Source organism: Triticum urartu, chromosome 4A (assembly GCF_056163025.1).
Source record: "Triticum urartu cultivar PI428250 chromosome 4A, HENAU_Tu73, whole genome shotgun sequence".
Classification (NCBI taxonomy): Eukaryota; Viridiplantae; Streptophyta; class Magnoliopsida; order Poales; family Poaceae; genus Triticum; species Triticum urartu.
Genome location: NC_141876.1, coordinates 533,770,452 through 533,794,058, shown reverse-complemented (window position 1 = coordinate 533,794,058; position 23,607 = coordinate 533,770,452). Strand labels below are relative to the sequence as shown.

The 23,607-nt window shown below is 49.1% G+C and overlaps 3 protein-coding genes across 4 annotated transcripts; 1 reads left to right on the top strand and 2 right to left on the bottom strand.

Annotated features, from left to right (window-relative positions):
- Positions 1-1,613: 1,613 nt before the first annotated feature.
- Positions 1,614-2,384, bottom strand: LOC125552559 (uncharacterized). Its single transcript, XM_048716160.2, has 2 exons — positions 2,163-2,384; positions 1,614-2,064 (listed from the first exon to the last, which is right to left on the bottom strand). Exons 1-2 carry the CDS (start codon positions 2,245-2,247, stop codon positions 1,889-1,891), a joined length of 261 nt encoding a protein of 86 aa, XP_048572117.1. The 5' UTR covers positions 2,248-2,384; the 3' UTR covers positions 1,614-1,888.
- Positions 2,385-8,976: 6,592 nt separating this feature from the next.
- On the top strand, positions 8,977-13,937 carry LOC125552562 (CASP-like protein 5A1). 2 transcript variants are annotated; one of them, XM_087518800.1, is made up of 4 exons: positions 9,422-9,560; positions 11,252-11,824; positions 12,944-13,076; positions 13,451-13,937. In XM_087518800.1, the coding sequence occupies exons 2-4, from the start codon at positions 11,481-11,483 to the stop codon at positions 13,640-13,642; spliced, it is 669 nt and encodes a 222-aa protein (XP_087374926.1). In that variant the 5' UTR covers positions 9,422-9,560; positions 11,252-11,480; the 3' UTR covers positions 13,643-13,937. The 2 variants fall into 2 exon arrangements, with proteins under 2 accessions (XP_048572119.1, XP_087374926.1); XM_048716162.2 differs by lacking the exon at positions 11,252-11,824 and having other exon boundaries at positions 8,977-9,560.
- A 424-nt stretch (positions 13,938-14,361) lies between these two features.
- LOC125552561 (Phototropic-responsive NPH3 family protein) lies at positions 14,362-17,067 on the bottom strand. Its single transcript, XM_048716161.2, has 5 exons — positions 16,780-17,067; positions 16,502-16,571; positions 15,815-16,396; positions 15,178-15,726; positions 14,362-15,095 (listed from the first exon to the last, which is right to left on the bottom strand). The coding sequence occupies exons 1-5, from the start codon at positions 16,830-16,832 to the stop codon at positions 14,523-14,525; spliced, it is 1,827 nt and encodes a 608-aa protein (XP_048572118.2). The 5' UTR covers positions 16,833-17,067; the 3' UTR covers positions 14,362-14,522.
- Between the last annotated feature and the right edge of the window lie 6,540 nt (positions 17,068-23,607).

The following is a 23,607-nucleotide window of genomic DNA, read 5'->3' as shown; positions in this document are numbered from 1 at the left end:
TCAGGGCGACGCCAGCTGAGGAAGCCATGACGGCGATCGCGGATACGATCTAGGGTTTTGTTTCTGGTTTGTGGCTAGATGTATGGAAGAGGGGCTCTGATACCATGTAAGATTATGAAGTGTTCCTACTCCCTCGAGGGGAGCCGCGTGCATTTATATTGATGGGGCCGAAGGCCTTGCCTTGGCGTACAAGGATGAGTACAAGAGTTTGAATACAATACAAGATAGAGGAGAAGGTTGAGATTACAACGATATGATGACATGTTCTAACAATATGAATACTAGAATTTCTTATATAGCAGTACTAGAGAACAAAAGGGCTTGTCAAGTTCAAAGGCATATACGGAGTGGCCTTTTGTTGTTTTACGGCAGCAGCCACCAACAGTCAGCAGTACCAGTGCTCTCTTCAACCAAAAAAATAACCTCGAAACAAATAAAGCATCCCCGCAATAAAAAAGAAAACAGATAAAGCCGTCCCAGTCATAGCGTCCATTTTTGCCCTTTTATATTGGGAAAAGAACAATATTATCGGGCAAATCGTGTCAAGTTGCACTTGCACCGATTTCCTTTTATCTGTTCTTTTCGTATCATGACAAAGCTATATATTGAGATGATATCGACGAGCTACTGGCAAATTCACGCCGTGCTAGTCTCCAGCAGGAAGCTGGAACCATTATCCAATGTACCGAACAATCATCTAATGCTTTTCTTTCAGAACGAATCATCAACAATCCTAGCAGCACACGACAAGGCTGGCCCAATTGAAAGACAGCTGATATCAACGCAGATTTAATTTAGTCCGAAGGCGCGCCGTGCGCACGGACGAATAATCGTACAGAATACAGTACGCCATTATCCCAACCTGACAGAAACTCGTGTGGCAGCGGCATCCGCGTAGGATCGCGGCACCGACAGAAGCCACTGATCGGATAGGGTGGTTCAGCATCAAGAAGCAGGAACGGCCTCCTCCACCTCCACTTTGTCTACGCCAAAGGCGCCTCAAAAGTCAGTCCAGCGGTCGACCGAAAGCCCCGCCTTTTCCTTTTCCATTTCTCTAGAGGAATACTTACGGCTTAAGCTACTGCTGCTTAAAGACGCTAACTCACATTGCTTGGTCGACAGTCCTAGTGGCCATCTTAGGTTAGTTGAAGTGCGGTTCACGGGAGATTGTCAAGGTAGATATTGGTTGGAGGCAATTATTATCGGTTGTTTTGCGTCCGGTACAGTGTCCGTGTGTGGTGTGGTGATCGGATCACCGGAGGCGTTGATGATGGGCAATGAAAACCACAGCACGGCGGATCGAGCTCGTATTGAGACGGACGGGTCAGGACTGAGACGTCAAATCTTGGTGCTGCTAATTAATTGGCAGGTCGGCAGAAATAACTTCCCAACCAACAACTGGGTCTAGGATATTCCAGTCCGGTGGAGCATCAAACCTGACGAGTTCTCTGAACTCGAGGGCACCACCCTGCTGATACTAGGTTTTGCCTATCTGAAGCCTGAACAAACAGGCTGGTTTGTCTATCTGAAGCATGAACAAACAGACTGCAGAACATAAATATTTGTGGTAGATCAAAGTTTGCAGGCAAAGAAGAAAGGAGTCGTGTAAGATGTATTCGAACGGAACAGCTCTGTTCATTCACATACCCCAGAGGTATCACCCATCTACAAGCGGATCGACCGGATACACGGGGAGGAATGGAGTACACCTCAGAGCCCCAAGCAGCGTGCATACATACAGCGGCGGTAGCAGAGGAAAAAGATCGAGAACCCATGGAAGGGAAGGGAGGTCAATACAGATCAAGAAGCTAATTAACCAGGCCACCAAGACCAAGCAGTAAGCCGCAAGCAAGCAAGCGCGCGGCGGCCCCCGGTCGACGGTCCTGGTCTAGATGTCCCGGCAGAGGCGGAGCCTGTCGGCCCACGGCCTCGGCTGCCGGAACCTGCTGTGGCGCCTGGCCGCCGGCGGCGGCGGCGCCGTCGCGGTGCGGCTCAGCATCTCCCACATCACGCGCACGTCCTCGTACTCGCACGTGCTCACCTCCTGCCGGAGCCTCCACAGCCCTGCAAATCAACAAGCAACCAAAAAGCAACGCCGGAGTCAGCCTAGGAAGCCTCTGCAGCACGTCGGGAAACGGCGAGCTAGCGGCGCGCGGCCTTACCGGACTGGCGCACGCCGAAGCGGGAGGCGACGCCGAGCCACGCCCTGCGCACCGGCAGCACGAGGCGCTCCCACCAGCAGCCCATCGCCGGCGGCGGGCGGTCGTCAGATTTGCACCGCCGTAGGCAACAAGACCAGACCCTCGGAGGCTCCCCTTCCCTTCTACCCAGTCCTCTTCGCACTCCCGGGTTATGACACCGGGGCCTCCGGTCGTCTTCTGGGCGCTCGTATTTGTACACGCGGGGGCACGCACCGATGCTTCGATTTTCCAGGGCACTGACGCGCGCGGTGGTCTATGGCGGGCCCGCGGTGCAAGCGACGGGGTAGCGGACGCGGGTGGCGGGGGTTTGTTAACGGGGGGCGGCCGGCACGTGCCGGAATGCCGTAGGCGGCGTGCCACACCCACCCACACGTAGGCGCGGGGTCCTGATAAAGCGGGGCCCGTGGGAGTGCGGGTATGTGGCGGGCGGTTGAGCGGTGGTTACGTACGGGGCGTGTCAGTGGATGGAATTAGGTCGCCCGCGCGAGCTCAGCTCAGCAATTGGGTCCTTGTCAGCTGCTGCTACTAGTAACTCGCAACGGCGAGATTTTTTATTTGGTGCTGACGGGTTTTCCAGATATTTTCTTATTCATCAACACTGATTTTTATTTGTTGATGATTGGTTTTTCAGATATTTCGTACTATTCATCGTCGAGCGATGACGATGCACCGCCTCGTCACTCGGCATCCGTGGCGCAGCGGCAGAGCTCGAGGTAGAGGAATGGGGTCACCGTGACACCGTTGATGGCTGAAGATGAGCTGCGATGGTTATTTTAAAGCTCCCGTGGATCTCCGTTTGATGAATCTAGGTCTTTCCACTGCAAATGTTAGATAACTTTCTGGTAACCAAATGTCTGACTGTATTGGCGCTTCGGGGTGGTGCGCAATGTCACATAGGCTCACGTACAAACACATACTCACTTCTATGAATGTAGACATGCACGTACATTCGATTTTTATGAGCATCTCTAGGTTGTTGAGCTGACACAGCAATTTAGATTGACGGGGTCACCACAAAACGGGGGCATGGTCGTGAGCTTATCCGGACCATAAAGGCAATACTAACTTACACATTTTGGTTACGGTTTAAATTCACAATGGGCGCGAAACCCTCTTTCGAAAAGGTGGATGGATCGGAATATACGGTATGTGAAATCATCCCGCTTGGTTGGATCAAAATGGTGCCTAGAAAAGATCAACACAAAGCTTGTGGCCGATGGGCTTCCCAATAATAGCTGGGCCATGGATATTGGTGGCGCTCTAAGCACGTGTGTTCTGATCCACTACAATAATCTCTGGGACGAGATGTCAGTGGTCAGAATTAATACCCGCCAGGAAGATATCTTCTCTTGGAGCTAGAGCAAGTCTGGTTCCTACTCGGTAGCTCTACCTATGGCATGTTATGCTACGTCTCCACAAACTTTGCAACATCGGTGGATGGAGTTAGGTCGCCTGTGTGAGCTGTTGGATGGTAGAAGTGGTAACTCGACATGCATGGCGCAAGAGTTAGGCGGCGTGCTACAGGCCTAGAGTGCCCAAGTGGCGACTTGCGGCGATCAGCATCATGTTGGTCTCTTCTCCCTCTAAATCGCCCTTGCCAAGTCGACCCTCTCCCTGATCTACCCATTCCCCCGTTTTACCCCTTCAACTCATCTCTCCTTCTTTCTAATCTTCTAGGATGGTCTCGACTTGCTTCCGCTACTTTGTTTTTGCCCCCAATCTTTGTTGGGCATCGGTGTTTTTCCCCAATCTTGGTATTCACATTTGTAGTCCATCATCCGCTGCCTCCCCTGTTGTGCATCATCTCTGTCCCCTCGTCCATATCCACCATCTTCTGCTATTTTTCTCAGTTTCATCCGAATCCTTCGTTTCTCTGTTTTGTTTCAGTAGTTTCGACGCCAATCGTCTCTCTCCCTGCCTCCAACCTATCCCCCTTTTCTTAGATTAGATTCCAGCATCCTATAGCTTATTCCTTTTCCCCTGTCCTCAGTCTTTCTAGTTCGTTTAGCTTGATCACGCGAGATCTTCAGATCATACAGAGCACTGCCCCCTCGTTCACCTAGATTCTTTTTTCCTATTGAATTCAGGGAGAAAATGCATTCTCTCATTCTAAATTCTCATAATCCACATAATAGTCTCGAATATTTTAGGGCGAAGGTTAGCAGGTTCCTGAATCCGGGGACATAATTTGAAGCCCAAGTCAGTTAGTCCCGGATGGATCCAAGCAAAAAGAGCTCCTTTCTAGTTGTAGATCAAGATGTGGATACGAAGGCAAGTGGGGGAACCCTCCAGCACTGGCCGCCTTCAACGCCACATTCACCTCCATCCTTCTCGATACTGATGTTGCCATCTTTACATCAACCTCCACTCCCGTTTGCGCGGCCTAAAACGTCAACACCCGCGGCAGTGCCTCCGTCATTGGCGCCTCTGCAACAGGTTCTCCAATCCAATGGGGAAGGAAGTACTGTCGTCCTGAATTCAGGTTCAGAGCAGGATTTCTCTCTATGGAGAGGGTAGAAGGACCGCATGACAATAGGACGTAGGCTCTGCGACAAAGGTCGAGCAACATCAATGAAGCGGATCTGACGTCGATGAGGAGCGGAGGGGCGCGACCAACACAACATAGCTCTGGCGAGTAGAGGCAAGGGCAGATCGATTAGCGACAACAATGAGGAAGGGAGGAACATGATGCAGCGCAATCCCCTCGCTATCGGCTGGCGGCGACAAGGATAGGTGGTATTTGGGAAGGGGTGGTGCTGGCTAGGGTTACCGCTCGAACCACTCGAGGAGATGACGCGAGGGAGGGGGGCTATTCCATTTGATTGGAAAGTGACGTAGAAATATCTCCGCTGCATATTTAAAAACCTGAGGGGTAATGTTACAAGAAATATCGATGGACTGTAGAGCAAAAAAATGTACCATTGCCAGCAACTTAAAAATGTGCTGAATTGAGCCCTAGTTGGAAAAGTCTCACTGCATATTTCCTTGCCAACCATATCAAACTAGCTCTACCAAGAAACCAAAGTGGTAGTACAAGACAACTTGTGAAAGTGCAAATCCAACATGAAAGGAAATGACGAGATGTGATAGATTATCACATTCCATTTCTTAAAACAAACAAGAAACACATGGATTTTTTTCATGAAAACTTCTGATCTATTCACCTTCAATCATGCCAGTACAACGAACAACAGAAATAATAAAAAATACATCCACATCTATAGTCCACCTAGCGACGACTACAAGCACATGAATATATTAACACATAAAAATGTTATATTGAGTAAGTGCATTCATCACGAAGAATGCCATACATTTCACCTATTGTTCCGATGTGATCTTTAAAAAGAGCTATCGTTCCAACTCAAAACACATCAATCCCAAGGGAAAAAAATGCACAGTCTTATAGATACCAAAGCTATGTTGTAGAAAATGTATTCACATTTGTGTAGAAACCAAACTTGTGTCAAGAAACGTGGTCTCCCACTCGAAGAATATTTCGGCTTACGGGACACACAACCACATGTTTTTTTTAACTTCGGCGATATTTATTAAGTAGTAATCATATCAGTTACAAGAGAAGAAACTACAAAATCGGAGGGTTTATCAAGCCAGAACCCAGAGAGCTTCCCTCTAAAACTTTCACTGGCTAGCCTATGTGCTACTGTATTGCTTTCTATAGCACAGTGATCAATTGTCACCTTGCCAAAAGATTTCATCATCTTCCGGCAATCATCAGTCAGCACTGCAGCAGCAGCGCGGTGCTCCATCGGATTTTGGATGGCTTAAACAATCTCCTGCGAATCGGATTCCACAACCAGTGAAAAAATTCCCAGTTCTTCAGCTAGTTGGAGCCCCTCCAGAAGGGCTGAATCCTTCATCGTCGAAACATCCATCGTGTACTGTTTATAAGATGCTGCAACAGCAATGAACGCCCCGAGCTATCCCTGAGGATGGCTCCAGTAGCCCCCGCTCCCTCATCAGCATGGAAGCTTGCATCAACATTCATTTTTACTACCCCCTTTGCTGGTCTGATCCATCTGACCTTTCTCACAGGTTCTTTTACCTTTCCTGCCAAAGAATTTGCTACGATCCCACGAATACTCATGGCTGATCGTACTGGCGATCCACATTTCTCTTCATGGCTAATTCTCCGGCGATCCCACCACAAGTACCAAGCAGCAACCATTACCGTCTCCACACCATTTTCAATTGGTATTTTCCCTTCACCCAGCAGCTCGGCGCACAGGAGTTTTTCTAGGATCACCGATCCTGACCGCTCATTGGCCGCTGCCATTTCAATTGTGACTCCCAGTCCTAGCTCCTCCCACACAGCCCTTGCTCTGCCACAAGCAAATAGCATATGACGCAGATCTTCCGGGTCATTTCGACATACTGGGCAAAAAACGGGAGATTTTAAATGTCGATCATACAATGTACAGTAGCATGGCACGATCCCATGTAAGGCTCTCCAGTTAAACACATTCACCTTGTGGGGCACCGATCTTCCCCAAAGTTCCTTCCAAACTGGGTGTGGATCAATTCTTCCCAGCCCCTGGTTCATCTGAGCTCTTGTTCTGTATTCAGTTTGCCCGTGATATGATATGTTGAACGTACTGTAAAACATCCTAACTTAGAGAAACGCCAGGAGATAAAATCAGGATGGCCATGTGGAGCAAGGGGAATTTAAAGTATCCTTTCAGCATCCACATGCCAAAAAAATCCCCTCACTATCTGTTCGTCCCAACTGCTGGTTACAGGATCAATCAAGTCTTGTACCTTCTGCAGCAAACAGAGCCCCCTAGGGGTCATTACCTTTCGATCATGGCTTGTTGGGATCCACTGATCCTTCCAGATATCAATTGATGCCCCATCCCCAGGTCGCCAGATCGCTCCTTGTTTAAAAGTTTTCATCCCTGCCAAAATGCTCTGCCATGTGTAAGAAGAACCTTTTTTCAGCGTAGCATTCATCAAGTTCCCATCCGGGTAATATTTTGCGCGTAAGACCTGAGCACATATGGAATCCGGATTAGATAACAATCGCGAACACTGTTTAGCAAGCAAAGCTTTATTAAAACAGTGCAAATCTCGGAATCCCATCCCCCCTTCATTTTTAGGGATACACATCTTCCACCAAGCTTTCCAATGCATTCTTCTTTTATCCTGGGTGTCCCCCCACCAAAATCTAGCAATAGCATCACAAATTGCCTTGCAAATATTTTTTGGAATATTGAAAACAGACATGGCATAGACCGGGATGGCCTGTGCCACTGCCTTCTAGAGCGTCTCCTTTCCACTGATTGATAACATTTTCGACATCTAGCTGTTAATCAATGCACAAACTCTATTAACTAGGTGTTTGAAACAGTCACTACGGTCGATTCCGATCTTCAACGGTAGTCCCAAGTACTTATCAGAAATAGCCTCTGAAACAATATTAAGCTTCGTGCAAACCTCGGCTCGTACCTCCACTAATGTATTTGGGATGAAAAAAACACTGGATTTTGCATCATTTACCAATTGCCCTGAACTCGCACAGTACACATCTAGAACACTTTCGAGGGACGTGGCATTCAACGTATCCACTCTCATCAGGATCAGGGAGTCATCAGCAAATAACAAGTGTGAAACTGATAGTGCACTACGGCACACCCTAATTCCTTGGATACCACCGACAGCCTCTTCATGCGCTAGCAGACTAGATAACCCTTCAGCACATATTAAAAAAAGTAAGGGGATAAAGGAGCCCCCTGCCTGAGCCCCCGGACACACAACCACATGCTGGTTTCCAAACAAACATAACAATTAATTGAAGGCTTGTAGATCCGGAATCTCGATGCAATTTTTATTATGTTTGAGATGCTTTGCACTTTCGCTGAATTTTTATAATAGATCTGATGTTTTTCGTAAAAAAGAAAACTTGAGGCTTCTAGAGGGCTGAACAACGGTCCATGAACAATTGTGATATTTTTTGTCCCTCTTTGTAGAATATATGCCCGTGCATGGTGGAAGTCTCAAAGTAAACGACGACCAACCGGAGAAAATACATCGAAAATGGAGTTATACAACGAAATCAGTCAAGGCAAAAATCTTGAAATAATACTAGTATCGGGTACTACTACCACACAATAGTGGTGGGCCACAAAGTAGCCTTGTGTGGTCGTGTTTAGGCCGGCCGGTGGTTCTAGCCGGCGCGAAATTCTCCGGGCCGACCTGGTCTGCAGTGATTTTTTCCCCGCGCGCGCACTGATTTTTCCTCCGCGTCGCGTGACCGCGACGGCCGAACGAATCCCCGCGCGGGAGGCAAAGCCCCGACCGCGCTCTCGCTGCTGAAACGGCAATGCGCGTTCTCCGGCGTACGCCGATGCCGCACCCGAACGGCAACGCGCGTGGTGTGGATGGCAGCATGGCATGGCTACGCTTCCACCACCCATGCCCGGATCCCGTTCACGCGCGTTCGTTCCCTCCCGGCTCCCGGCGCCGGGGGACGGAATATACGCCACGCGGCAAAGGTACGTACTACAGGAGGCGCGTCGTCCGTGCAACGGCCGGGCACCGCGGTCGTGATCTCCGCCGTCGACCACCGCGCTCAAACCAAACGGCTCGTCCGTCTGCCCCTTGCTTGATGCCACGCTAGTGATCCGTACGGGGGAGATCGCACTGGCAGGAAAAATGCTGGAGCACTGGCAGAGTTACAGACAGGCGGGGCCAGGCGAAAAGAAGGACGGGCGGAACGGGCCCGCCGCGCACAGTGGCGGCACGGGCAAGCAAGCAAAGTCAGCCCGGCCCCGGCCCCGGCCCATTTCCCTCCCACTCCCTCCACCACTCGGACACGGAGCCGCGGAGGAGGAGAGAGAGAGAGAGAGACCCCACGGCGTGCCGTCGCGGCTGCAGCTCCCCAGAAACTGCCGTCGCCTTTCCCACCGGCCAAAAGCAAGGCAGACCAACGGCAAGCGGCGCCTCCCCCGAGCCCCCCCTCCCCTCCCCTCCCTGATCGACCCCGGCGCGTGGCCCCTCCCTCCCTCGTCCACTCCGCCCAATCCAGTCCCCTGCGAGGCCAAACCCTTCTCCCCCCAGCCACCACCGGTCCCGCGGCGGCGAGGCGGGAGGCGAGCGCGCAGGGGAGCCTGCACCGTCGGGGGCCGAGATGTTCGCGAGCAGGCCGGCGGTGCACCCGGTGGAGGCGCCGCCGCCGACGGATCCGGTGGAGCAGCCCACGGGGGTGCTCATGAAGGACCTGCCCGGGATGCCCGGCACGGCCGGCGGCCTCGCGCTCCGCCTCGCGCAGTTCGCCTTCGCCGGCGTCGCCCTCGGCGTCATGGCCTCCACCAACGACTTCCCCTCCGTCAGCGCCTTCTGGTAACCTTCCTCCCCAGTCCCCATCCCACTAATTTCTCATCATCCGCGCTAGTACTAGTATTTGCCCCAACTGGCTCTGTACGGCCCGAGCATCAATCGCTTTACAATTCCACTACTACTTCCAATCGTTGCTCAAGAAAGGAAATATGATCTCACATGCACCGGTGGGTCAAGTGTGCGTGCGCTCTTAAAGCTTGGGGCCGTGGGGAATTCGGTGTGTTCAGGAACGGAAAATCTGATCCGCTATGTACTCTAATCACTCCATCTGTTGGAGCTTAGCTCATTTCGGTAATAGGTTCCCAAAGGTTGGAGTGATGCTTGTAATACAAATTGTGGAGAACATGTGTCTATGCTAAACCCAGCTCATAACGAACTATAGGAGTGTGGATTTGGAGGCAGTTGGGTACCAACCTCAGTACACTATACCTTCTGGACTATAAGTTCGTTACACTTACCTTCTGATCTTTCTGGCCGACTTTCTCCATTTTGAATGTAATGGATTGCCTCAGTGATGAGGACTAAAAGGCATCAGCTTATCTGTAGTGACCTACTACTGCCTGTGTATCATTATCTAGTACTGCATACTATAGGCAGCTAAAAACAAATTCTAACGACAACGGACTTCTCCTCTGAAAAAATGACAAAAATGTGCTTAAATGTATTAGTAAGGCACTTGTGTTCTGGCATGCATAGAAAGTTGCTTTAAACATTTACAAGGCGGATAAGTATACATAATACAGTATATTTATGGAGGGGGCAAGCAAATGTAATCATGTGAAGACTATTGTTATCCAGAAATAGGGTGTATTTATTTATTTATTTATTTTGACAATTCTGTGTTGTAGTACAATCCCCTGCATATATGTGCTATTCCACTGAACGTGCACGATTTCAAGGTGAGATGACAGTATGCTGGATCGAAGTGTCAAAAACAAGGGAGTGCGCGCAGTACTTGAATTCTGAATTTATTAGTAAGGTTAATTATATGAAGCCAAGGATTCTAGAAGCAAAGAAACTAATTGTAAGATTAACCTATTTGCTACTTCCAAAAAACATGCAATTTCATGTCACATCATAGGAATATAATGCCACCACATGCATATGAACATGTCACAAACTGGTGAACTACAATATGAAATAGGGTTTTTGTTGTTGTTGACGGTTTTGCTTTGTGGTTCAATGTCTACTGAATATCTCAGGGGTACGATCCCCATGTTACAAACTAGTGAACTACAATAGGAACATAAATATCACATCCACATGTCCTTTTCTACTTATCCTCAATGTACTAAACTGCATTTCTGTTCACTATTTATGAAACTGCCATGGGCAGAACAGTGGGTTGTTACATTATCCACCAGAGTAAAACAGAGATCCCTTATGTCTTATCCATATTATGAAGTTCTTTTATGGTGTGTTTGGTTTGGGAACGAAGTGGAACAGAATGTCATGGTTCCATTCCACTAGAATGGGTCGGTTCCGTCCTTATGTTTGGTAGGAGCAGTTCCGAGGAATGGAATGGTTACATTTTGGTGTTTGGTTTGAGAGATGGAATGTAATGAAATTGTTTGTCTCACTTTATTACATTGATTCATACCGAATTAGATTTTGATAGAAAACTAAACTGAACTGAATGTTGAAGAACACTTGATTACATCGATTGTAATAAACAAATGTACTTGACGCTGCAGTACAGAAGAACACCCACGAAACACTGAATGCAGAAGAACAGATGTACTTGACGCTGCAGTATATTGATCTGGAGAAACACCCACAGCAAATGTCACTGCACACCACGGGCTCCTTGGTCCAGCAGCCAAAGCTCCCCGACGATGGTGCCTTAGTAGCGCCCAGCCTCCATGCCTGGGTGGAAGGAAATGATTGAGAGGGCTGCCCGGCCTCCCTGCTCGGCTGAAGAAGATGAGTGAGAGGGCTGCCCGACCTCCCTGCTCGGTGGGACACGTCAAGTGCGCCCGGCTGGGATGCAGCCGGCGGGACGGCCAGCAGCACCAGCGCAAGGATGTGGCGGTGGCCAGTCATGGCCGCACTCGGTGGGGCTATCGGCGGGAGCACATGCAAGGTTGCGGAGGGAGCTGCGGCGCAGCGGAGGGGGACATGTGGGGGTGGCCAGGGCAGCTGATGGCCGCGCGCCGTGGGGCTGATGGCGGCGGCGCGCGCAAGGTTGGGGAGGGAGATGTGGCTTCGGGGAGGAAAGACGAGCGTAAGTCGAGCGAGCCGTTCTGTGTCGTCCGCTCAATTTGGAGGTACCGCCTAGTTCTGCATAAACAGGGAATATGCCATTCTCTGGAATCGGCAGGGGTTCTCGTTCCTTTGACAAACCAAACACTGGAATGGGCTCTGGGGACGCAACCGACCCATTACATTTCATTTGGTGACCCCAACCAAACACACCCTTAATTGAGTTGTAGCGCAAAATTTCCTTTTGGCAAAGACTGGGGGACTAGCAGGCATTTTCCTATTTTTGCTATCATACGTACTTCAAAGTAACTTTTTGATAAAATGAAAGGGGTGTGTGTGTGTGTGTGCTTCTGGGAATTTTTTTCTTTTAAGAAAGAGGGGCCACCCCTTCCGAATTCATATATATAAACCAAGGTCTTCCTGATACAAACTACGCTTGTGGCACTGTTTACCTTACTATACAATTCCTGGTACAAGTATGTTGGGTTTGTACAGAACGACTTAGTCCCAACCTTTCAAGTTAATTATGTAGTTATTCTGAATGATATTAGATAAAAAAATACCCCTAGGGTCATACTACAATGTGGAAATCCGATCATACTATGTACTCCCCCTGTCCTAAATATTTGTCTTTTTAGAGATTTCAAATGAACTACTACATACGGATGTATATAGACATATTTTAGAGTGTAGATTCACTCATTTTGCTCCGTATGTAGTCACTTGTTGAAATCCCTAGAAAGACAAATATTTAGGAACGGAGGGAGTACTTCAGTGTAACATTTTAAGAGGAATCAATTTACACTTATACATCTAAAACTATCATGGTGCTCCTTTTATATTTTCCAAGTTTATTTAGCTAAGCCTTCTTGAACATATAAGTTTCTCTGGTTTTGTTACTGCTTATTATATGGGCATGCCTGTGCGTAACAGAAATTCAACATTTGCATTTTTGATGAGTGGATCTAAATTTTGTATTTTAGTGAGATGGACATGGGTGGGCACTTCTTTGTTAGCCCAGTTTACAGCAAGCAACACATATTGTGTTCATGCTTTGGAGTTATAAAAGGAAGCTCTGCTGTGTCTAGTTTATTTGCTTGTTTCTTCTTCTCTCAAGTTTACTCTGGTAGTGCTATTCTATATTTCTAGTTTCTGACAAACTGACGGAGTGCTGTTTTGGTCAGCTATCTTGTTGCAGCAACCATATTGCAATGCCTGTGGAGCTTCTCGCTTGCCATTGTCGATATCTATGCATTGCTTGTTAAGCGTTGTCTAAGGAACCGCCGCGCTGTTTGCCTGTTTGCGATTGGAGATGGGGTAAGTCAATAGACATCTCTGTTCATGTCTCTGATGCTTGTGAGATTCACTTGGTCAATCTACTGTATCATCTTTTTTGATCTAAATAATATGTGCTGAGATATATATATATAAAATGTGTTACCCGTGTGAACTTTTCCATGTATCTAGTAACTTACCGCTTTTCCATCATTCTTTTTAGCAATATTGGCTGTGTGGTGTATAGACTAAGAAATCTTGCAGTGAGATAAAATACGTGCTCAGGTTACGACAATTGAATGAAACTGCATTTTTATTGCAAGTTCCTGCATGTTAGTTTCACCCTGGAAATTATAAATGCATTGTCTTTTGACTGTGTGAGGTCTAATATAGTGATCATGGCTGTTTCTTGGTAGATCACGGCAGCACTCATCTTCGGCGCAGCATGCTCGTCGGCAGGCATCACCGTCCTGATCGACAACGACCTGAACATCTGTGCCGAGAACCACTGTGGCAGCTTCGAGACCGCGACGGCGATGGCGTTCATGAGCTGGTTTGCCCTCACGCCCTCCTTCCTGCTGAACTTCTGGTCGATGGCTTCCCGATGAAAACAACGAGGAGGAAGATATAGCTTGACTTTTTGTGCGCCCAAGTTACGGTTTAGCGACATCTGGATAGAGTGGCACAGCTAATCGCATCGTGATCGGAAGCTGATGTGCGCCTGTGGAGACACACACGTATCTAGTATTACACCTATGTAAAAAATGGAATAGGTAATTAAATGGCTTGTCTTTGAACATTGTGTTGCTGTGGGACTCTACTAGGATTCTTTTGACCCAGGCAGGCTCGTGCCCTGTGAAACGGTTGATGTCCTGAATCAAACTGGTTGAGTTTTGCGCTGAATTGTCGTGTATTGTGCATACAGTGAGCCTAGACTAGACATGTGTTGCCGACTGATCCATGATGAGTAGGGGAGCAATGTTGCTATCTTTTCTTAGAATCGGAGAATGGGAATCCACTGATCTCTTTTCATTTTCGCCTCTTGGTTTGGTGCAAGGATTGTCCCGTGCCCATATGGCGTGGTTATCTACCAGGGCCAAATTCCAAGCCACGTCTCGGTGCTCGTTGTCGTTTGTCCTGAGCTGGGGATGCATTGCTAGCCATACCAACGTTATCGCAATCCCCCCACGAGAAACGGGAGAGGATCGTGGAGATCGACATCAGATGCTTCCATCTTCCAACGTTGTGGTAATCGTAGAGAGCGCAGTGATCCGATCGGCCCACATCGCAGCAGGCGGCCAGTGGAACAGAACTGCACTACACTGACTGAACCCCGAGCTGCAAAAATTTGCTACAATGGCCTGAGTTTCTTCATTGCAGGAACTTGACACGAACTGTGACGCAGATTACAAAGCTGTACAGTGCTACGTCCATGCTAACATGCTTATTTATCTTCAACTGACGATTAGATTACACCATCCGGTAGTGTCAAGAAATGGAGTGCCTGCGATCCTTGGGCGGCTTCGTGCGGACCTTGCCGCCGGCCAGAGGGTCGCGCACGAACGGGTTGAGCCGCCCGAGCTTCTTCATGAACCCGCCGCCGCCTCCTCCGCCGCTGCCGCCCTGCTTCTTCGGCAGTGGCGGCTTCCCCGACGACGGGAAGCTCCGGGTGCCCCCCGCCGCGAGCGTCGGCGCCGGGACCGGCGCCGCCACCGACGGGTCCCTCAGGCGCATCTTCATCTGCATCAGCTCCATCCTCAGCTCGTCGTTCTCCCGCTGCAGCCGCGACACCTCGCTGGACGGCGCGCTCCGGTCCCGCCCGTTGAAGCTCGGCGTCGGCCTGTACGACAGCGCCGGCGACTCCCCCCCGGCGTACGACGGCGCCTGCGAGGGCGGCGGCACGCGGAGGCGCCGCTGCTCGTGGTACAGCACCTGCACCACCGTCTGCACCGGCAGCCGGTCGTTCTGCGCCGCGTGCGCGCACGCCTCCCGCGACAGCTTCTGGCAGTCCATCACGCCGCACACCTTCTTCCTCTCGCCCTCGCCCAGCGACGGATGCGCCTGCCCAAACCATCCATCACATCTGAGCACTATCCACTATAACAACAAGTAGACGAATGAAGATCGATTATAATGAACGGACCTTGAGGTAGATGTCGATGGCGCGGTACATGCCGTCCTCGTTGAACCGGGCGCGCTCCGGGATGAGCTCGGCGAGGCCGGTGAACTTGTCAACGGGCAGGTTCACGTCCGAGGAGATCTCGGCGAGATAGCTCTCCATGAGCTTGCCGACGGGGCCGACGTCGTTGGGCGGCGACGCCGCCGAGGCGAAGTCGTCGTCCGTGTTGTAGTCCAGGCGCGTCGCCTCGCCCTCGTTCTCGAGGTAGCCGGCGAGGATCCTCTGCACCGCGTCGACGTCGTAGGCCGTGCCGGCGCCCTCGGGCGAGGAGGACGGGATGAGCAGGTCGTCGAGCACGGCCTGGCCGAGCTGCGCGGCCATCCGCGTCTCCAGGTCGAGCCGGCACGCCAGCGACGTGTCGAGGTAGATCGCCGCCCGGAGCAGCATCGACAGGAAGCTCACCGACATGGTGTTCTTCTCCCTCGGCAGGAGGCTCACGATCGTCTCCAGCACCACCCGCTTCTCGTGCTCCTGCCTCGGCTCCATCTTCTTCCGCTCCCTCCCGTTCATGTCCTGCAACAAGTTACAAGTCGACATTGTCAGACGTTAGCTATAGCAACAGTATATACTGTGCTCTAGGTGATGTGTTCGACTCGATTACCAGTCTTCGAAGGGACTTCTGAGCGTAGAGCATGATCATCGTCCCCATGGCGATGCCCTTGAACCCCCTGGCCTTCATGGCGATCATGACCCTCTGGAAAGTATCGATCCTCAGCGCCGTCAGCTCGTCGGCCCACCAGTCATCGACAGGCTTCGGTGGCGCGTCCACGTCGTCCAGCCCCTCATGGCCGCCGTCGCCGCAGGTCATGGTCGCGATGGCGTCGATGCACCTGCCAATGAGCTGCACCTTGTCGGACGCCGGGAGGAGCTCCTCGGCCCTGCGGAGCGCGGTGACCGCGCCCTCGAGGCTCGCCAGCGCAACCTCCTCCAGGTAGGCCTCGGTCCGGCCGACGAGGTTCCCGGGCTTGCACTCCTCGGTCATCTCCAGGTGCTCGGCGGCGCAGCGCAGCATGGCGACGTTGTCGGCGGTGATCTCGAAGTTGACGCCGTAGCAGAACTTGATGACGAGGTCGAACGCCTTGGCGTCGCCGGGCATGCCCGCGATCTCGAGGTGGGTGACCCTCGACCCGTTGGCCCCCGACACCAGCTTCCTTATGTAGCCGCATTTAGACGCCAGTGGGAGCTGCAGAATTTGCCATCAGAACTCAGGATTTTTGCTGATTTTTCCATGTGGTTTCTAAGCGCGCGGTAAGAATTGAATAGAAGGTGGGGTTGGTTGGCTGGTTACCTTGTGCAAGTTGAAGCTGCTCTCCCCGACTTGGATGGTAATATCGCTCGGGAATTCTTGCGAACGGATCCTGCACCAACCAGTTGAAATTTTTTGTCGGATCGAGCTCATGAACTAGTGCTAATCCTCATAAGGAACTTCAGGTGCAGTATGTGATTGTTCCACATATAAAATACGGGTTGTCACTGCACGCTGCTGCTTGCTTGAAAACAGTTTCATGGCGCGAAAGTAATGGCGAGCTCGTAGATTCAAACAGGCAGCAGAGGGAAGGTACGTACCAGTCGCTGGTCCTCTTCATCGCGGCCGAGGTGAACTGAGTATCGGTCTGCATCCTGGAGCACTCACGCAAGCTCGCCGCTCTCTCTTCTCCCTTCTCTATGTTCTGCTCATCTTCATCTTTATCTCACCCGACGTCCACGTCGTGGGAAAATCGGGGCAGCCAGCCAGAGCATCGAGTGAGTGAAGCAGGAGCAACACTCGCGGATTGAGTCCGTCTGCCACACAGGGGCGGGGCGGCCCTCCCTGTGGATAGGTGGGAGAAAATCGGACGGACAGCTCTGGTCGACTCGGCCTCATCCTTGGCTCGGACATGTCCTTGTCTTCTCTCGCGTACTGTCTCGGCCTTCCTTTTTGGTGTTCTTGGAAGCAAGATGCCCTTCGGGCTTTGGAAGTTTGTGTCGGCGATGGAAATCTCGCAATCTTGTCGTCATTTAACCACTGGAATCTTTGTCTTAAGTGAGGTTTAGTGGTCTGGGTTTCATTGGGCTGCAGTCTCTGTGTTTTTTAGGCCCGGTTCTTTTGGCCGATTCTTTCATAATCAAAATCGATCCTCCACCCAGCTTTTTCTCTTGAACCCACACAACTAGGATTGTAAAAAAAAGTTGGATACAAGATTCTGGAAGAAGCTGGATGGAGGGTCGATTCTCAAGATTCTGGGAGAATCGGTCAAAAGTATTGCGCCTGAGTTTCCGGCCAAAGTAGGCCCATATAAGTATGGGCCATTAGCAATTATATATGCATGGACCAAAAACTAATCAGGACCACAACGACTTGATTCCCAAAGGAACCCGTTTAACTCGGCCCCAGAGACCGCGGCGACTACATCTTGCTTTACGTCAGTGCTGCTTCCGTCTCGCTGAAGTGAATGCACCCGCGTTGTAGCTATTGGGTCGGCTTGTTAGTGCACGTTTAAAAAAAGAGAGGCGAGTACTACTTCCGTCTCGCTGAAGCGAATGCTCCCGCGGGTTTTTGACCCTGCGGCGCTGGAGGCCATTTCATATCGGGAGGCGATTTCCTTGGCTCAATATCTTTAGCTCCACTACTTCGTTATATCTTCAGAATCTAAACAAGTTGATGGTGACATCCAGAAAGGCAACCAGGGTGCTTATGGAGCTATCATCAACGAAATCAAGTCCAGATCAGCTCCTTTTTCTTGTACTTTTATTTTTGAGCGTCAAATTGTTAATTTTGAAGCTCATAGTTTAGCGAAGTATGCTCTTAATCTAGCTCAGGGGTGTCATGTGTGGCTTGGCCAGCCACATGATCTAGTTTGTATCCTACCTTCTGCGAAGTTTGATCAATAAAGTGGCTTTACCCCTAAAAAAAGCGATCTGGTCAGCCTGTTCGTGCACGTTCAAAAAAAAGAGAGAAGAAAAATGGGAAACTAGGATTTAACCCCGGGTCTCTTGGTTTTTTGTTTTGTTTTGCCTTTCTTTTTTCACCTATTTTTCTCGGTTTCCTTCTTTCTTTTTCTTCTATGTTGTTCGGTTTTCTCTCATTTTTTCTTTTCTTTTCTTTTTTATATCCCTTTTTTGTTTTGGTTTTACTTTGTGTCTTTTATAGTTTTTATCGGTTTCCTTCTATTTTGGTTTTCCTTTGTTTCTTCTAATTTTCATTCTACATTTTTCCTATATGTAGAAAACATTTTTCTAATACATGTTTAACATTTTAATGGTATAAATTCAACATTTTCTGAATACATGGGCCGGCCTGCTGTCGTACCAGCTACACCACGCTCATGGGTGCAGTTTACTTAAACTGCACACAACGAGGTTTCACTAGCTTTTATAAATTAAATTGCGATAACTCCTATTTAATTTATGTTTGGGGGCTTCATATTAATTGAATTGTTTGTGTAGCCTCTCTGGACTAAAATCCTAATTTAATTACTAAATGGGTTTGAACTATAAGTGTGTTACAAAATTTGGAACAAATTGCCATACCTTCCTAATAATATTGGGAGGCTAATTATAGGTTTTAAAGAGAAATTACCATGTGAAATCCCTCGATTTAAATATATCAAATAAATGCATTTTATTAAATATTGCAGTTTTAATTAGGGTTTAATGCAAACCCAAAATTAAATTCTTTTAAACCTTAAAATTTTGGAAGGACCCACTTAATGAATATTAGGCTTTTTTCAAAATATTTAGGGTTTGGAAAGGGTATTTGGACAATTGGCAAAATTTTAGGGTTTTCTACTTTAATAAAGGCGAGGATTGGTATTATCCCCCTTTCACATATTAAAATTAAATAAATATGATGCTTATGGTACTATCATGATGCAAAATCAATACCTAATAAAATGGGCTACCCCTAGACGGTTACAACCTGTGTCGTGACGACCCAAATGCTCAACCATTGGTACCTCATGCTTCATTGGCAACATATCTTGAAAGCATAAACTCCTCAATTTTTTTTTCTTGAAAGCACAATATATCGTTACGTGCCAGCAAGTTCAATGGCGATTCTTGTAATTTTCTCAACTACCAACAAGTTAGCCTTCCAACAGAGCAAATGTTTTTTTTTCGGGTGACCAACAGAGCAAACTGACAAAGTGTCAACCCATGGAACAACAACAAAATCACAAGTCCATAATCAACAGGTCCCAGGTTGCAGCCACCTTAACTTCGAGCTTGGCCTCTGAAACGATCCGGTGTTGATCCAAGACAGATATGTGGTAGCATACGATCAGGAACAACAGTTGATCATTTGAACTGCAGAATGCTTGTTGTTTACATTGTGTGACAGAAATAGATGGGAAATCTGAATTTGTTTACACAAGCCCACAACCCTTTGAACTTTGGCCCATTTCAAACTACTCAAGGGCGCTGGTGTATCAGATTGGGAATCGAAGATTGCAAGGGAAAAACGCACGAACACGCACAGCCGATTTTTTTAGAGAAAAGGCCAGAGCCCGACTTTATAAATAAAGCCACATGGCAGCGTCATGAGACCAAACAGGAAAGAGACCAGTTAACGAGGAGAACGCACACAGCGCACGAAACAAAAAGTATATAAGAGTAGCCAAGGAAGGATGGATACAGGTAACTGCCATACACGACGCGCAGGCCGGAAAGGAGTGAGACCTAAACTCCGCAAACAGCACCACCAGGATTAGACGACAGGTTCCCGTCCGGAGACGTGAGATGCCGAAGCCCGGATTTTGTCGATGAGCAGGTCCAGGGCATCCCGATCAACCTCCTTAGTCAATGATCTCCATTGCTGCAATAATATACATGATTTGAAAAAAACGTCAGCAGGCTTAGATGGGAAGATATGCTCAATAGTAAATTTGTTCCTAATGGTCCACAGAGCCCAACATAAGGCACCCAGGCCAACCCAAAACACCCTCTTGGTGACCCCAACCAAAGCTTTGGCTAGGGTTCGAATATCGGAGAAAGAGGAGGGGGTTCCAAGAGACCTGAAGCCAAGATCTGACACAGCACCAAACCAGCTTGGCGAGCATGCAATTGAAAAAGATGTGATCAGAGTTCTCCAAGGCCCCACATAGATGACAGAAATCCGAGCCAGGCCCATTGCGCTTTTTAATCTGGTCAGCAGCCGGCAGGCGACCACGAAAGGCTGCCAAAGGAAAATTTTAATCTTAGGAGGAACTTTGGACTTCCAAACACAAGAGAATCTGGTCGAAGGAGTACCACCAATAAGTCTAGAATAAAGCGACTTGACCGTAAATCTACCTGAGGCCGAATGAGGCCAGACTACAGAATCGGCCGACTCCGAGAGCACGGGGAAGAGGGCCGAGAGACTTTGCCAATCTTCCAACTCTTCAGGAGACAGGGCCCGACGAAAGGCCAGAGCCCAGTTATTAGCCGCCACCTCCGCGATGGAGATACCCGGATTAGGACAGTTAGAGAACAAAACCGGAAAACTCTCAGCGAGGGGGGCATCCCCCGACCACCAGTCCAACCAAAAGCGGACTGCCATCCCATTACCAACATTAAATTTAACATGTTCCAGGAAAATAGGTCTGACTTTGACAAGGGATTTCCAAAATTGAGAGCCGCGCCTCGCGGTGGCAAACAGCGGGTTGGAATGTGGGAAGTATTAGCCTTAAGAATCGAGAACCAAAGCGAGTCAGCCCCACTAGTTAAAATTTTCCACCACCACTTGATAAGCAAACAAATGTTCATCACCCGAGTATTAATAATACCTAACCCCCACGGTTTTTAGGCTTACACATATGCTGCCACTTGACCAGCCTATATTTCCGTTTGTTATCCGCGGAATTCCAGTAGAAGGATCCCCTATGTTTGTCGAAGCCAGCATGCACGCCATCCGTAAGAAGATAGAAGCCCATAAGGAACATGGGGAGAGAGGATAAGCAGGAGTTAATTAGAGCAACTTTCCCAGCATTGGTATTATATCTGCCTCTCCAAGGGAGCACCCTGTTCCCCACTTTAGCGACCGCCGGAGCGAAATCTTTAGCATGGAGCACGCCAGGAGAGATAGGAAGGTCTAGATATTTAAAGGGAAAGGAACCCAAAGAACAGTTCAGAAGCCTGGCAACCCGCAAGGCTTCCGCCTCATCCACACCCGTCACCAGGACCTCACTTTTAGCGAAATTAATCTTAAGACCCGAAACAGCTTCGAAACACAACAGGATGAATTTAAGATTGGCAATGCAGGTGTCATCCAGCTCCACCAAGATAATTGTATCATCCGCATATTGCAAGTGGGAAACACCCTCCGGAAGTAAATGGGAGACCACAGGAGCAATGTGCCCACAACGGGCCGCCCTGGAAAGCAACGCACAGCCGATTTGGAATTGAAAAGATTGCAAGCGAAAACGCAACAGCCAAGAAAGAAAGAAAGAAAAAACCCAATTAGCGTCTGTCTGCAGTGCACAGCTAAACTGCGTTTTGAAAACGCGGGCGGCAATCCAACGAAAACTCGAATTTGAATTTGAATCCGACTCCAATTTGGGCCGCTCCTGCGTATATTTTCACGCCGAATCGCGTCGAGCGATCCATTCATCAGCTCATCACCCACCTCCCCTCCTCCCTTGATCCACCGCCTCCATCGACCGAAGTGCGTAGTCCTTCCGTCGAGCTCGTGCGACAGCGATGGCCGCGCGCAAGCGACCTGTTGCTGCCGTCCTCGGCGCCGGCCACGCCACCACCCCAGTACATGAACAATAAACATTTTTACAGACCCCTAATTTGTCTTTTTTGCTGAGAGCTCCTCAGATGTCCAAATCATTTGAAAATTGAAGCGTACCTCACGCATCAAATTGTCTACTACACAAAAAAATCAGATTTTTTTAAAAAATTCTAGTATATGTTTTGATCTTTTTCGTTAGCACGGGTGCAGATGAGCTCGGGTGTAGAGATGGATTTTTGGGGAGGACCGGCCTAAATTAGCAAACAATTTTATCGCCTCCAACTAAATGTAACGTACTTGTATCATCACTCGTGTTGAAATCTGGGCTCCGGGGACCCAAAGGTTCGAACTCTGGGGTGCGCCGTTTCTACCGCCTTACTCCCTCCTGTTACGAACCACGGCGAGGATACGGCGAGCGTGAGCTAGTGGGAACGGGCCACTAACACACCAGTTACCCAGGTTCAAGCCACCTTACGGTGTAAGACCCTACTTCTACTTGGTTTGGATTGCGCTCGCCAGGGAGGAAGAGTACAAGGATTGGGGGGAAGAATCGTCCTTTTCCTACGGCGGCACCCTGCCCTCCTTTTATACTTGCCTTGATCCTCTTACCCGAAAACATTAGCGGGAAGGATTGTCACACAACGACAATTTTGAAGGGGGACAGGGGCGTACTCTATCCTGACAAAAGGTGGTCTTCGTCTGCAAACACACCGTCCATGACGCGCTGGTTGGCTCGGTGATGACCTCCGCCCTGCGCGCCCATCGTCTTGGTCTTCTTACACCGATTGGGCAGCCTTTGGGGTTGCTTTGGGAACCGGCATGGTGGCCTTGCTCCCATAGCACAAAAGAGGAAAGCCTCCTTATTCGCGCCTGCGGGATTGGCCTTGAAGGAAATACGCCCTAGAGGCAATAATAAAGTTATTATTTATTTCCTTATATCATGATAAAAGTTTATTATTCATGCTAGAACTGTATTAACCGGAAACATAATACATGTGTGAATACATAGACAAACAGAGTGTCACTAGTATGCCTCTACTTGACTAGCTCGTTAATCAAAGATGGTTGTGTTTCCTAACCATGGACAAGAGTTGTCATTTGATTAATGGGATCACATCATTAGTTGAATGATCTGATTGACATGACCCATTGATGGGTTTCGTAGTAATTTCAAAAAATTTCCTACGCACACGCAAGATCATGGTGATGCATAGCAACGAGAGGGGGAGAGTGTGATCTACGTACCCTTGTAGATCGACAACGGAAGCGTTAACTTGGTTGATGTAGTCGTACGTCTTCATGGCCCGACCGATCAAGCACCGAAACTACGGTACCTCCGAGTTCTAGCACACGTTCAGCTCGATGACGATCCCCGGACTCCGATCCAGCAAAGTGTCAGGGAAGAGTTCTGTCAGCACGACGGCGTGGTGACGATCTTGATGTACTACTGTCGCAGGGCTTCGCCTAAGCACCGCTACAATATTATCGAGGACTATGGTGGAAGGGGGCACCGCACATGGCTAAGAATATGATCACGTGGATCAACTTGTGTCTCTAGGGTGCCCCCCTGCCCCCGTATATAAAGGAGCAAGGGAGGAGGAGGCCGGCCCTAGGAGGAGGGCGCGCCAAGGGGAGTCCTACTCTCCTTCTTTCCTAGTCCAACTAGGAGAAGGGGGGAAAGGAGGGAAGTGGAGAAGGAAGGG

What these genes read in the sequence shown, in the direction of transcription:
- LOC125552559 (XM_048716160.2), bottom strand. Translation starts at nt 2,247, where the DNA reads ATGGGCTGCTGGTGGGAGCGCCTCGTGCTGCCGGTGCGCAGGGCGTGG. An exon ending in CTTCGGCGTGCGCCAGTCCG is followed by an intron (nt 2,065 to 2,162) that starts GTAAGGCCGCGC and finishes GTTGATTTGCAG; the next exon opens with GGCTGTGGAGGCTCCGGCAG.
- LOC125552562 (XM_087518800.1), top strand. Translation starts at nt 11,481, where the DNA reads ATGAGTGAGAGGGCTGCCCGACCTCCCTGCTCGGTGGGACACGTCAAG. An exon ending in GTCGTCCGCTCAATTTGGAG is followed by an intron (nt 11,825 to 12,943) that starts GTACCGCCTAGT and finishes TGTTTTGGTCAG; the next exon opens with CTATCTTGTTGCAGCAACCA. An exon ending in TGTTTGCGATTGGAGATGGG is followed by an intron (nt 13,077 to 13,450) that starts GTAAGTCAATAG and finishes GTTTCTTGGTAG; the next exon opens with ATCACGGCAGCACTCATCTT.
- LOC125552561 (XM_048716161.2), bottom strand. Translation starts at nt 16,832, where the DNA reads ATGCAGACCGATACTCAGTTCACCTCGGCCGCGATGAAGAGGACCAGC. An exon ending in GCAGCTTCAACTTGCACAAG is followed by an intron (nt 16,397 to 16,501) that starts GTAACCAGCCAA and finishes CAAATTCTGCAG; the next exon opens with CTCCCACTGGCGTCTAAATG. An exon ending in AGAAGTCCCTTCGAAGACTG is followed by an intron (nt 15,727 to 15,814) that starts GTAATCGAGTCG and finishes AACTTGTTGCAG; the next exon opens with GACATGAACGGGAGGGAGCG.